Genomic DNA, 14902 nt, shown 5'->3' with positions numbered 1-14902 from the left:
TAAAATCTTGTTTAAGTTATTACTACAGTTGGGCTATCAGCATTATATCATGTACATTATTTTGAATAAATATTAATTAAATAATATTTAACTTACCAACATGTTACATACGTCATTAATTCAAAAACACAGGAATTATTGTAATATATTATATAATTATAGCAATATATCATAAATATTAATATATGTTACGATTTTTAAATTTTTTTGACATAGTATCAACTATAGTATTATCAATAATTTTATTGTATAAATTTTTATAGGAAATACTATCATAAAAAATGAATTAAAAACAAAAATCATAGAGAACATTTTAATTTTATTAGATTCCTGTCTTTTAAAAAATAATTATTGTTAACAGTATGCTCTATTATCTGTCTTAATGACATAAATAATAAAATAACAATTTAAAACTAGTAGAGATTCAATAAATGAGTAAAAAATTAAAATGTATGTATAGCAGCAAATATGATATATATTTAAGGCTCATTACATACTTTTTACTTTTATAAAATAGTTTTAATAACAAATAAAAAATTTAAGGATTTCTTAAAACGTAATTAATGTCTCTCCATCATTGATTTCTTCAAGTCTTTCTCTATCTGGCACTAAGTAGTCTTTAATAGATGTAATGGCGCTTACAGATAATCCATAGAATGATTTTGGTGTTAGTGGCAAATTATCTTCAACCAAATAATTCCAGCCCAAATGACTATGACAGTTTGGGCACAAAATTATTGTCCATTGATACCTGCAGAAAAATCAATTATTATAGTAATGATTAACAAAAAACAAAATAAAGAATTTATTATACCCAGGGAACCAGCAGCATTCAGTTGACGGTGTTCCTACTGTTATTACATTTAGATCCTCATCTAGTTCAGTCACTGTAATCATGTCATGGATTTTTCCCCAAGAGTTACAATAAGTACCTTGTGGTCCTTCAGGAGACATTGGAAACACATTGCTCATATTGCAAACTGGAACACCACAACCAGATCGAGCACACATGAATTTTTGCATCGATTGCTAAAAAAAAATAGTATTAAGTCACTAGAGTTACATAAATTCCTAAAATTTCTTACAATTTTATTCCAATACAGTAGTTCAAATTGAAGTCGTATGTTTGTTGATTCAGTACCAAGCAATTCGCTTACTTGTTCTTGACTGAATATACCAAGTTTTGTCACTTGAAATGACAACAAATTTGGATCATCTGAGATTTTTACATCTTTATCTTTAAAATATAATACATAAATGATTAAATATTAGTTGTAAAATTGTTCAAACATTTATTTTATTAAATATGACACATTTTAATGTATTTTTAATATAATGCATTGTTTTTTTAAATGTAATGAATTATTTATTTTAAAATTTAAAATTTAAGAAAAGAGATGCAACAAATAGTAAAAAAATAAATAAATAATGATGGCATGACAGTGTAAATAATCTCGAAGCAGGAATTGTACATTAAAACCGTGTAAATATTAATATTTTTTGTTATGCCGGATTACTAATTATCTACTGAATTTATTAATACCTAGTAAATTGCAAAACATTAAAAAAATTGTGTAGATAATACTTTTGTAAAAATAATTGAAATTATTAATTAAATTATTAAAGGAAACATGCAAACTTTTTTAATGAAAAATTATATTGAAATCTGGAAAGATGGTGACCGATTTACGCATTGTTGCAGTCCCCCACTCAATTTTGTGTGCGCAGACAAGGTTTTCGTGCAATAGGTGGTAGAAATAACTGTCAAGTATTGACGGAAGTCACCACCATGTTTCCAAATACTATACTAGAATCAATATATTGTGGTAAGTACACAAGCTCAATAAAAAAATCAAATTTTTGGTTTAGACGTAATAACCTTACTTCTAATTAAAGAAGGATGGCCAAGTAGTGATAGACATTTATATTAAAATCCTCAAGAGATAAAACTAATAAAAATGTATTAATGTATTAATTATAAATAAAAATTGGTAATATACTGATATCACAAGAAAAACACTTAGTCGAACTCTGTTAAAAACATGGCTATAAAAAAGTCATTTTACATTAAATTTATAAATCTCTAAGCACTATAATGATGTGATATCATAAATAACAAAATAATTAAATAAGTTAGAACTCTATTAAAAATTTAAAATAAATATTTCTGGTCAGAATAATTCCTCACTACGTAAATAAATTATTGAAACAAAATAAGTGTAGTTTAATTAAATTTACTTAGCATTCATTCATGCTATCACATATTAATAGTGCTTAAAGATCTAATAAATGAGTATTTTTTTTTACTTAGCCATTTTTAACATGAAATTTGACAAAGTATTTTTGTTGTGATACCTATGAAATATTATAATATTTATAGTATATTATTAAAACATCATTCAATAATTTAATCTTACACAACATTTTAACTTTTTGGGAAAGGCGAGATGCCAGTTCATAAACATCATACTGTTTATAAACCCAACTTGGCCACTGAGTTTGCCACATGTCTTTCTTACGGCACCTAACAAAACATAGAAATACAAAATATATTAATTTGATAATATTCATATTTTTTTTTACTATTGTGAAAATTTATTACTTGTCATCATGGCTTGAATGACGTTTGTTTGGATTTAAGCACAGTTTATTATACGGATGAACTAATGTAATATCTGGTATGATTCTGATTTTACCCAACGCAAGTGATTGTTCATAACTAGAAAAAAAAGAAAATTATAATTACACTTAAAAATCACTTTTCTATGCTAACCCAAAATAAAAATAAATTTCTTTGCACTTATCAAATTTATTTATATAGTGATGTTACGTGCATATATTTGGTTCTTATTATTTATTCTTTTTTAAACCAAACTATAGATAAATGTATGTAAATTTTTCTTTCTTTTTAAAAAAGAAGAATTTTAAGTTAATTTTAATGGTTTCCATTAACTAGTAACATAATTTTATGAATAACAAAGTAGGGTAAATAATATTTATTTTCTTATCTATACTTTTTTCAAGTTAAAAAAACTTGGGTGCCAACTTGAGTGCAGGAGTATGGCTTAACTACACAACAGGTGTGCAAATGGTTAATTCAGTGGGAATGAAAAACAAGATGTTGCCCAAACAACACCCAACAAAAACTAGACGCCATACAGTTGTATTCCTAACTTCAATATTATAGTATATTATATTATTATTATTTAACATAGTACAATATCTCATAATGTTGAAGCTTTTTAATAATAGTTACCTTTCTGGAAATGTACTGATTTGTAAAATTTCATATCGTTGATGGCCCATAGCTTTAATTTGAAATGACTCAGTAGTTTCTATGTCTACAGAATGTTCATAAACCTCAGCAATAGTTCCATATGTAGGCTTATTTCTATTACTAATAAAAAATAATGATAATATAATATTTTGTACTTAATAATGAACTAAATATGGCTTACAGTTTGTAGCTAACTCCAAATGAACGATTACGGAATATGGCATACTTTAATATAAGTTTAATGTCTGAAGAACGAGCTATAATTGGCAGAATTTGTCCAGGCAACAAGTTTAATTTTAAAAAAATAAGTGGTATTGTATGAACAACACCTTCTTCATACACTGTGCGTCCAGTAGCTTCACGAAGTCCATCTCCCAAATACTAAAAGAATACACAATAAGTTATAAAAATATTATACAATCATAATAAATTAATTTTACAAATACCAAGACCTATCAGATTTTTAATATACTTAAATATATAGCTATTCAATTAATTAAAATACATTTACACCGTACATAAGTTTTTAACATCAATACATTTTCTGTGTATCATATTTGTCTGTGTGCCTGAAATATTTGATTAAAAAAAAAAAAAAATAGTTGAAATTTGAAAAGTTAAAATATTTATGCACAACTTGAACGTATGTTGACAATTAAACTTATTAGACCCTAACAAAAAACTTCAACTGTAACACAGTCTAAGTTATATTAGATTGAAAAATAAGTTACACAGTACACGATGCAGATAATTGGAGTCATTTAGCATATGAATAATGTTAAATGTTGAATTTATGTTGTGTACAGTGAATGTGTTAATAAAAGGAAAATATTATATAGAGTAAAAAATAATTAATCACTAGTTTGCAAGAGGTTATGAATGCTTATAAGCTTTTGAAAAACAAAAGCACAGAATTCAGGAATTTATAACATTTATGATTAACTAATATTGATACAGGCTATATACAATAAGCAAAAAAAAAAAAATATATCATCAATATCATTTCTAGAATTATACAGTCCGTATACTCATACTGTTTTAAGAATATGACTTTATTTAATGTTATGTTGTTGCAGAATGCGACAACTTAATTAATACTAATAGCAACTACTATATCATACAGATTCGCTCACTATGATGGAGGAATTGGTTTTTCTATACGATTGATCATCTTGCACAATTATACTAATTTTGGAATTCAGGACTTTATGATTCCAGTTTAATAGTTATCATTTAAAAAAATTAAGTATCAGTAAATAATTTCAAACATAAAAATGATTTTTATTTTTACTAATTAGTGGCCTTTATTTTAAAAAATAACTAATCTAAAAGGGCATTTAACTACTGTTTAATAAATTTTTAAGCTTGTATTGTATACAGAGTTATTATCGATAGAATCAAACTTTGAATAAGAACATTTTTTTTAAAAAATGTCTAGTTTTTACTGTTCTTAATGATAGACAATGAAACTTAAATCACCTGATGTGCTGCAGTTAAACTTCGGTCATAATGTGTTTCTAATCGAAGTTCCGGGGCTAAATGTAATCAGAAATATGCATTTATTTTATATTTTCAAAAAATTTTATGCATAGTAAATAGTAATTTTATGTTAAAAATACAAGAATATATTTTATACTTACGGATATTAACATTCAATGGTCTTGGATAAATTGAATATGGATTTACTTGTATTTCAGGTCTAGAATAAAGATTTTAATTAAATTCAATATAACGACTGACTAATTTTTGTTGTTTTAAACAATTTTTTCAAACTAAAATAATATTTATAGTATAAGCACTATAAACTGAAATTGAAATCAAAGATATCATAATTTGTTATAAGTTTATAACCTATAGATTATGTTAGTAAGTTAAACTTAATAAAGTATAGATACTAATATACATGGGTATATAATTATGTGTTTATAATTTGGTAATTTTAGTTCACTTACTTAAAAAAAAAAAAAAATTATAAGGGATTACTGAATTATTACCTTAGGTCAGTTCTGTGGAATAGTTCTAGACTTACTTAATATGCTATATTCCTATAGTTATTAAATTTACCACCATTGTTTTTAAATTAGTCTATTTATTAAATGTAAAATAACTTTACCCGCTATTAAGTCCTAATTTTGGGTTTAGGATCACAATCGACAAATCAGAATGAATTGGAAGGAGTCAAAGTTATCTTATTTAGTTCATACAAAAGTGAATTCTCTAATGTAACATCGCATCAATATCAAATATCAATATTAGAATCATAAAGAAACTGATAATATTGAATCTTAATTTTTTTTACTAAAAATAAAATCATAATATACAATCCTTAGAATCAAATTTGAATTACAAATCAATGTTGATATAATTTGAAGAAGCTGATAAATTAATTCAGAGTTGGGTAGCAAACTTTTAAAGTTGACAGTAAGCAATTTAAGAGATTAAGTATTTAAAGTTTATCATAATTCATGAGAGGTAAAATATAATATTTATTTTTAGTTATGCATACCTACCTAAAATTAAAACTTAAAAATGAAATGTTAATTATTGAACATTCAACTCTACAATCGAAGTCTTTAGAACGCTCTAATCACTATATAGGTGTTCAAGAGAGTATTTCTCCTTATAAGAAAAATACTGGACACTCAGTTAAGATGATTATTAAAAATGTTATATGGATAAAACGTGTTTAACTACCCTTTCGACGTGATAAAAAAAAAAAAAAAATTGAACACTCACTCGTTATCGTCGGTGTCGTAGTTGCTGGAAGCGTTCTGGGAAATTTCTTCGTGTTCGAAGTCTTCGGAATCAGACGTATTGACTATGTTCAGGGAAAATTCTTCGTGTTCGGAGTCTTCGGAATCGGGCATGTTGACAATGTTCAAAGAACGTTCTTCGTGTTCGGAGTCTTCAGAATCGGACATGTTGACTACGTCCACAAACAACGAAAAGAAACGACTGACAGCATCTATAGTTAATTAACACATTAATAGGGAACTCTTCGGTTATCGGTATCTTTCGTGAAAATAATATAAAATATTATTATGATTATTGTCGTTGTTATCGTACACCGCTGATGGATATCCAACCAACAACAACAATAATAATAAATAAAATATGACCTTGATAATAATAACAATAATAAATATACCAAAATATCAAGTACTGCGGAATAGTGTATGATAATAATATTTTCACGGCTATGGCGCTGGAACCCGAAAAATCACGGTCTCGCCGAACAATGATAGTATCGATTTGCAACAACACTGACAACGACAATGTTTACTGGTATGAAGTTGGTGACGAAATGACCCGACGTATCGACGGCACCACGGCTCGAGAACAGAATAAAAATAACACAATATGAAATTTTATGAAAATATCAGCTATTCTATACCGCTCGGCATAGATTAATTATTATATTTTTAAATCGTGAACTGGTGACGATAACGACCGATAAGGTGTCTCGGACAGTGTCGGTAATTTAGATTAATACAATCTGTCATCTGTGGGGTAATACGTTCAAATAGGTACCATCAATGTAGTAAATTAAATAGTAATATAGTATTCGTGTTGCCGTGTTGGTTACTCGGTACTCCAAAAATAGTACGTGATAACTGGTATTGATTCATTAGAAATTTGTAAATTTTTAAAATTTTAATAAAATGCAATTATAATTCACAGTTTAGTAGTTAACGCTGTTAATTTGTAAAACTCAAAACCGTTATTGTTGCAAACTTTAATAATTATTTAATACCCACGCTGACTGCCCGATTACGAAGAAACATTGTAGACGACGACAACCTTTAAGTTCTAAATCCAGCCGGTGCCTGCTGGCCGTCGGTACCTATTCTAATAATAAATATTAAATAATAATAATTTATATATATATATATATACATAGCTTCGAGATGGATAAACATTACAAACATTAATATGATATTTATTAATTAACTATTGTTTAGTGTTTACACATCACGATTCATAATGTAATGTATAGATTACAGGTTACAGGTACAGTGTAATATAATTATACCTAGAAATATCGCTACTAAAATTGTCCGATCGGTTCAGATGGTTCGTGTGTGGCGGACGATGGATACGACAGTTCGAGGACACAGGTAATGGTTACAAGTCGATCGCAATGATCGCTGTGATTGCTGGCGTTTACGTTTCGATTGTGTCTGTCTTGCGTTTCGGCCGTTTCCTTGCCGGTTTCAACACTACACCTCCGACCGATAATGATTTATTACCATCCTGTCTCTCGTAAGTCGCGCGAATCGTAAACAAATAAGGGAGAAATATAGAAACTTGTAAATAGTTAACAGTTATACAATTTTAGATGCTAGTTTGGGGAAAAATATTCAAACCAGGTACTCGTAATGTGTATTCCATACCCATTGGGTTAATTTTTAAAATAGCTGCTTCTTATATGTATATTTCAACGAATTTTCGTCAATCATTGCCTTTATATTTTTTCTGTCATTTCTGATGAATTCATTATTAACACGGCATCGTTGGTACTCGATATAATTTTTAATTACTTAGTATGAAGTATATAGAATAATATTTCTATATAAATATTTTATGTAAATATAGATTTTTACTTTCATAAGCTTTCAAAGCTTAGATGAAGTGTGTAATTTTTAATTAAAAAGCATATATAGTGCCTTCGATAAAATTATTGCACAGAAAAAAGAAAATTTTTGTATAGATTCATAAGAATTTTCTAGTAATTTTTTCAGTAATTAATTGTGGATTTAATAATAATATTAACACAGAATTAAATATAGTTAAGTAGGTAAATACTTATACATACGTTTTTATTTGGAATTTGGGTAGTAACTGTTTGTAATAAACTAAGGCTTTATTAGACTCTACAGCGTCATGACGTCGTGCTGTCCCGCTCTTGGACGCTGTAAGGAAACTGTACCTTAAACGTGATTTAACTTAATTGCTTAAAGACTACAATACATTTATTTATTACTTGACACCAGTTATATAGTAGTAGTGTATTCTACTATATAGTTAAACTATATGTCTATTTATAGTATATCGGACATGGAATACCCATGAGGCCATGACTAAGCAAAAACAAAAAATCACGATAACGCATTGAAAAAATTCTTAAAATAACATTTATGAATTATGATGCTTTCTTGATGAAAACATTTCTAATAGTTGGTAATTTATATGGTATCGTTGGCAGTGTCGTGAATAATTTATTCTGAATTAAACTATTTTTAACTAATAAAAATAATTAAAAAAAAAAAAAAAAAAAAAAACTATCTGTAGGTAGGTAATTAAAATAATATAACTTTATGGTAATAGCCTTGTAGTCATAGTTTGTATTGTTCTATAGAAAAAACTCTTTGTATAATAATCATTGACATTTTACAGTAATAGTTAAATAACATAACTTGGTAAACTGTGTTATATAGACATATTATAGTAATATTATTTATCAACTATAAATTTTTAGGTACCTATTACTTATAAATAAAGTTAAAATTAAAAATTAGGCAGGTCCATAATAAAAATAGTGAAAAAAAACAAATTGCTTATGGTTTATAAAAAAAACTAGCACATATTATACTGGTTACAAATAACGTAAACGCGTGATTGCGATCAGTTAACTGTGATTAACCTAACTGTCCTAACCTAACGAACACGAAATGCTTTTCATTTCGTCGTACAATATTTAGAAACTATATAGATGTCATTAGGTTTTACCACAACTTTATAATAGTTAGTATAAAAAGGTTGATTCTTAAGTGACAAAGAAACTATCGTAAACAGACGTACGATTTTGACGTAATTTTTTTAAATATAGTAATGGAGTAATGTATATTACTATTACAGTATCTCACTCATGACAAAATATATTAAAATATATATTTTGTTACGGTCTCATTCAAATAATTAAACATACATAGTTATCTCTGTTTAGATTCAACAAGCTATTGGAATTGACTTTCAAGATTTTTAATCAGTAGACCATATGATAATTGATAAATATAATTTAAATGTTTAAAATTCTAATTTAATTTGGACGGAAATTGATAGAATTATTCCTAACTTCTTCATTTTAAAAGTTAGCTATGTCAGATTCCTTTTTGGAGCCAAAAATTTATCAATTTTATTACTTTGTCAGTAAGTTCTCTTAAGAGGTCGTTTCTTTCACGTTTTGTGTTGGTTATACACTTATACCGTACTGTAGTAGGTGTTAGTATTATTATTAATTAATGCTATATTACTATAAAATTATAAGTTATAACTAATGAGCACATCATGTATCGCTGTGAAATGTATCCCATATTTGTACATAATATAGTTACCTACCTTCTCGATGATTCATGAGAAACACTTTATGGGTAGGAAGAGGAAATTATGAAATGTTAAGCTTTGTAAAAGTAGATGGTTATTACAAAATACTGTAACATATTGTTAGTGACAAATTTTTGTTGATAGGTGTTTCGTTTTCTTTGTATAATACTTTCTTTTAGCGTATGTGTAATAACAGTTTATTGGCATACAATGTTTTTAATTTTTTACATAATTTATACGATATAGTTATAAAGAATAAGAATTTAATTTAATCGTCATTTTTGTTTGGAACAATATAATAAACAATATATTTTAATAGGTAATGATAATAAACTGAAAATTTCTTAGAAAACATGTTTTTCTTAGTGGTTTTTTTCAATTAAATGATAATAATTTATATACTGTTAAGTGCTATTATTATATTAATTAATAATTACAATATTAGTTCAATGTCATTTTACTTTTTAGACATATCTTTAGGCTTTTATATTTGTATAGACGATTGTAAAATAATCAAATAGTTCTGTTACTTATTTAATTTTATGGAATATAGTTGAAAATTAAAGTATTAAACTATATTTGGTTAAAATATTATATTTATACGCTAAGTTTTGTAAACTTGTTTTATGCTCATTTGTGATCTACTTACTATTTATTTAATATGTGTGACGTGTGCTATAATACATGCAATAAATAATACAATTTCTGAGGTATCTATAATAGTTTAAATAGTGTTTAAATATTCAATAATACTTACTTAATTACATTTAAATAATACCTTACCTAAGTTAATTTTAAAATAGTGTGTGTATTTTTAAGTTGTAAAACATTTTTTCAAGTAGAAAATAGACTAATCTTCAACTTTGAGGGAGGACTGGGAGGTTGCTTGTAAATACTACTTACTAACTTATTTGTGTTAAAGGATGTCGTAAGTAGAAATTTCTTAGTATTTTATAAGATAATACAATAGATAAACAAGAATATTCAGGAAATACCAGTTTTCGGCAAAATGATTCAAAAAACCAATAACCGCAGCCCATAAGGACTTGTATTTTAACCCGTCGTGCGGCGTACGGATTTAGATGTCTCATTTACGCGCATGGGATAAAAATTTACCCCTCAAAGATAGCTAGTTATTATTTTATGGTTAGTATATAACTGTTTTCGGTAATAGTAACTTGTTATTATGAAAACATTTTATTTTACATTTCTCAGTAGTATATAAAATATGTTGGCGGTATACAAAAAGAGTCTACATTATACAGAGTGATTATGAAAACATTTTTTTTTCTTTCAACATAAAACCAATAAAAGTCTATTTTTAGATGCAATATTTGAGGCTATTGAGGTGATCAAATATATTTATAAATATTTTTAAAATGTCTGTGGTAATTATTTACCTCGTGCGCCGTACGACGGTTAACCAAATATTTAAATTAATATTTAATAAATATGATACAATTTAAAAAATATTTCAATACTTTTTGAATTGCTTATAAAGATTTTAAATGATGTTTGATTATTTAAATTTAAATTTTTATTATGTATGGTACAATTTTTATATCTTATAAACCAGGGTTAGATCTCAAATGTTGACAAAATTAGTCAAAATTGTGAATTATTGAATTATTTTTTTTATAAACATATCGGTTGACATATGAGAGTTATGAATTTTATGATAAATTAAATACATATTATCTCTCATAGAGAATGTCTCTGCTCAGAATTGTTTTTTAGTGTATACACTATATAATAATGATTTGTTCATGAGCGTAACTTGGAAATTTATTAGAGGACAAATATATAGTTATATATTAATATATTACTTACTCCTAATTTATTCTAAGGGGCAAACCCCCCCTCCTTACCACCACAGTTTACTCCTATGGATTTGTCGTTGAAATAAAATTTAAAACGTCCATTAAAGTGGTTTATTATATGCCTAAATATACATAGGTAAATGACTCACCTTTTACATAGCAGAGCAACGCTGCAGTTATTTTTAAAATTAAATATTTCATGATACCTATCAAACATCCAACTTCAATATTAATTGTTGTTATGTCTTATGTGTATATTTTATTTTTGTTTTTGAAAATTTGTTAATGGTATTTGTAAGTATGTTTATTATTATAACATAACATAGTATATACTATACATATTATGTATAAAAATTTATAAGTCTTAATGTACATTGTGTATTTATACACGTAAATGTATATTTTGTTCAATTACATTAAAAAAAAACAAATTGTTTTAGGTATTCATTTTAGGATAATTGTGAACTGGACACTTGCATCTTGTTATTTATATTTACCTTCGATAATCGGGGTTATCATTGAAAGATTTGGTGACTTATGTGGATTGCCCAATTGTTATTTCAAATTTACTAAAATTGTCTTGCTTTCATCTATTTTAAACGTAATATCTAATGAATAGTTTAGAACAATAAACATTTTTTTCTTTTATAATAAATCAGTAATATTTAATTAAATATTAACATTTATTTTTAAGGGAGTTATTGACTTTTGGCAGGAAGTTCCTGAGATATGTTTGTGGAATCTGAACATAAATTATGCTGAAAATATACACTTTTATTTGCATTGTTCCATGTGGATTATATCATTTATGATTATGTTAGCAATTGATATTACGGAGATAACAGGACTCAAACCGGTAAAGTAAATTATTTGATTTAATTTAATCATTTAAAAATTATTTGACATCTATCATCTATGCTTTTTTATACAATTTTGGCTTTCTTAAAAATTACGTTGTCGTTTACATTGTACATTTGTACAATTGTTTTATTCTTGTGGTCATATCTTCTCAAGTTGTTCTCTTACATACTTGCTCATTCTTAAATTCATTTCATTCATAAAATTTAAAACATCCATTCAACTTTAAAATATTTCTATCAATACATTTTATAAGTTAAAAAAAACACTAGTTTATTTACGTTGTTCAAAACAAGAATATATAAAAATTTTGTAAGTTATAAAAAATTCATTTTTATAATTATTATTTTGTTAGTTCAAGCCGTTCAGGGTGATATATCTTTTATTAGTTTCGGTGTATATTTTTATTTAAAAAATATGTTATACATAGTTTGAACGTTTGAAGTACTTATATTTATATAACGCTTATTATTATTTTTTGGGTTGTTTTTAAAATATAGATTTTTGAAGTATATTACAATTTGTTAAGACCTATATTTTGAATTACATTATCTATGTGGAGTAAACTAATTTTATATATGTTTTGTTGTGTGAATATTAAGTAATGAAGGAATTTAATTTTATTTATTTTGATGTTCTCGTAAATAATCTAAGTACTAATTTAATGAAATAAATTTCATACTTATGTTAGGAAATTCATTTTTTATGATTGGTACTATACAAATGTTTAAACATTTACATAAAAATTCGATTTTTGAAAAATATAATTATAATTTAGCGCTTGCTTTAATTTAATTCAAGTGTTTTTATTATTATTTTGTACCAAGCTTTAATTGAAATTAATAAGATATTATTTAGGCATATTTACTAGTTAAGCTTTTGAATAGTTGTATAGTGTAATAATTATTACTGAAATTTTAGAACGTGCACGTATTCTAATGTTTTTACGTATAGATGTTCAGATAAATTATAAATATAAAAGTTTTAGAGATAGCATCAATTAATATAATTGTAGGTAATATAAACTTTTTGTTGTTCTTAAGAATGGTTTAACTTAGATAAGACAGTAAAGATAATTAGTGGCAATTTTTTAAGAATTATATATTTTTAATTTGATATTGTAAGAAAAAAATTAGAAATATTCAGACTAGAAAATTATATTCATCTAATTTTGTATTTCATTTACTATTTATTTTTATGTTAAACTCTCTATAACGGATTTTAAGGGACCAAGAGATTTTTTTCGCTGTAGAGTTTTTGTAATGGAGAAGGTTTAAACAAGAGAATAACATTAAAATTATGAATGTATAAAGGTCTTTGGATATTTGGTGTTTATCTATATACTATATTGTATGTAGTTGAAAAAATTAAAAAAAGTGTTGACATTTTTTAATTTCTTTTCTAGCGGTATTTGATTGTTATTAGTGTTATTTATTCATATTTAAATAAGTTGTACTGTCAAAAAAATATTAGTATATTTTGAATATAATATTATTTGTATTATTTATATTCATAAGTAAATTTAAATGCAATAATTTATAGTAAAAGATTTACCACAGAATTTAACTATATTAACACGGTTATAAATACCTACTTTTATAATTGCTGAATTTTCCACAGATTTTTTATTATCATTTAATGAATGAAAATTTTTGCTCATTGAAATCTCAGCAATTTAATCGATTTTTGTCAAATATGGGATTTCCAGGATCCTCATGTCTCTTAATTATTTTATGGTCTCAAAAATTAATGAGGTTAGTTAAGTAAATAATATATATGGCTATATACTATAATATTCATAATTTATTATTATTGAATCATGTAGCATTTGTTTTCAAGTTTAATATTTTGTTACAGTTTTGATAGATTGCTATTGGCTGTAATTTGGACTTTAGGAATATTATCGTGTAATCAGACAGACGATAAAGATATTAAATACGTTGCCAGACAAATCGAGAAAAAAAAGGCGTGGATGTATTATTCAGAAAGAATATCAGTTTCGCCGTTGAAATAAACTGTATTATTAATTAGTTAATATTTACAATCCTATACATTTCTATTATATATTTAGATGTTACGTATATTATTGTATTTATTATATTGATTTCTATTCGCAAAATAGATTATAATTTGTAGGTTTGTGGAAAAACAGACGCTAATTATTATCCCTCTTTAAAATGTTCTATGTTATGTAGCTGAACTAAATGTTAGTAGGAAATACGGTATTTAATTTATTTAAAAACAGTATATTAATTATACAGTTCAACCTGTGCAACCAAAAATTCGATTTCTTCAGAATCTATGAATAAAAAATATTTAGTTTTTATGTTTTTTAATGAATAATTATTTGTAATATTGTTTAAGAATATAAAAATAACTAACTACTTTGATCATAATTATTTTTTAGTATTATTAATATTTTTCCCTCGACTTGTAACAATAATAATATTTCATTAATTTTTCTACCACAGAAAACTATCCTTTCTGTCCGCGTTTGAAGTACGGGAAATAGTGGATACCAAAAAATGGCGTCTTTCAGAAATGTGGTGGGGGGATCACTACTTGAACGTGTTGTTTATAAAAATTTGGCGATATTAGTTACTGTTTGTGCCGCGGTAACGAT

The 14902-nt window shown here is 25.7% G+C and overlaps 2 protein-coding genes across 3 annotated transcripts; one reads left to right on the top strand and one right to left on the bottom strand.

Annotated features, from left to right (window-relative positions):
* Nucleotides 1–334: 334 nt before the first annotated feature.
* On the bottom strand, nucleotides 335–6588 carry LOC113549502 (protein cereblon-like). 2 transcript variants are annotated; one of them, XM_026950838.1, is made up of 11 exons: nucleotides 6426–6588; nucleotides 6014–6242; nucleotides 4918–4976; nucleotides 4757–4812; nucleotides 3459–3658; nucleotides 3257–3397; nucleotides 2603–2719; nucleotides 2418–2524; nucleotides 1086–1237; nucleotides 815–1029; nucleotides 335–751 (listed from the first exon to the last, which is right to left on the bottom strand). In XM_026950838.1, the coding sequence occupies exons 2-11, from the start codon at nucleotides 6196–6198 to the stop codon at nucleotides 550–552; spliced, it is 1434 nt and encodes a 477-aa protein (XP_026806639.1). In that variant the 5' UTR covers nucleotides 6199–6242; nucleotides 6426–6588; the 3' UTR covers nucleotides 335–549. The 2 variants fall into 2 exon arrangements, with proteins under 2 accessions (XP_026806639.1, XP_026806638.1); XM_026950837.1 differs by lacking the exon at nucleotides 6426–6588 and having other exon boundaries at nucleotides 6014–6391.
* Nucleotides 6589–7348: 760 nt separating this feature from the next.
* LOC113549503 (nurim) lies at nucleotides 7349–14550 on the top strand. Its single transcript, XM_026950839.1, is given in 6 exon segments — nucleotides 7349–7380; nucleotides 7382–7533; nucleotides 11862–12022; nucleotides 12116–12277; nucleotides 13900–14033; nucleotides 14137–14550. Coding segments are annotated over 6 exon segments (798 nt in total). The 3' UTR covers nucleotides 14294–14550.
* Nucleotides 14551–14902: the final 352 nt, after the last annotated feature.

The sequence above is a fragment of the Rhopalosiphum maidis genome, chromosome 1 (genome assembly GCF_003676215.2).
Source record: "Rhopalosiphum maidis isolate BTI-1 chromosome 1, ASM367621v3, whole genome shotgun sequence".
Lineage (NCBI taxonomy): Eukaryota > Metazoa > Arthropoda > Insecta > Hemiptera > Aphididae > Rhopalosiphum > Rhopalosiphum maidis.
Note: the sequence above shows the minus strand (reverse complement) of the source record. Positions and strands in the feature narration are given on the sequence as shown.

Excerpts from the sequence above, each read along its gene's own strand:
- LOC113549502 (XM_026950838.1), bottom strand. The coding sequence starts at position 6,198 with ATGTCCGATTCTGAAGACTCCGAACACGAAGAACGTTCTTTGAACATT. Across the intron at positions 4,813-4,917 it reads ACCATTGAATGTTAATATCC|CCCCGGAACTTCGATTAGAA; the intron begins GTAAGTATAAAA and ends GATTACATTTAG. Across the intron at positions 3,659-4,756 it reads GTTTAACTGCAGCACATCAG|TATTTGGGAGATGGACTTCG; the intron begins GTGATTTAAGTT and ends GTATTCTTTTAG.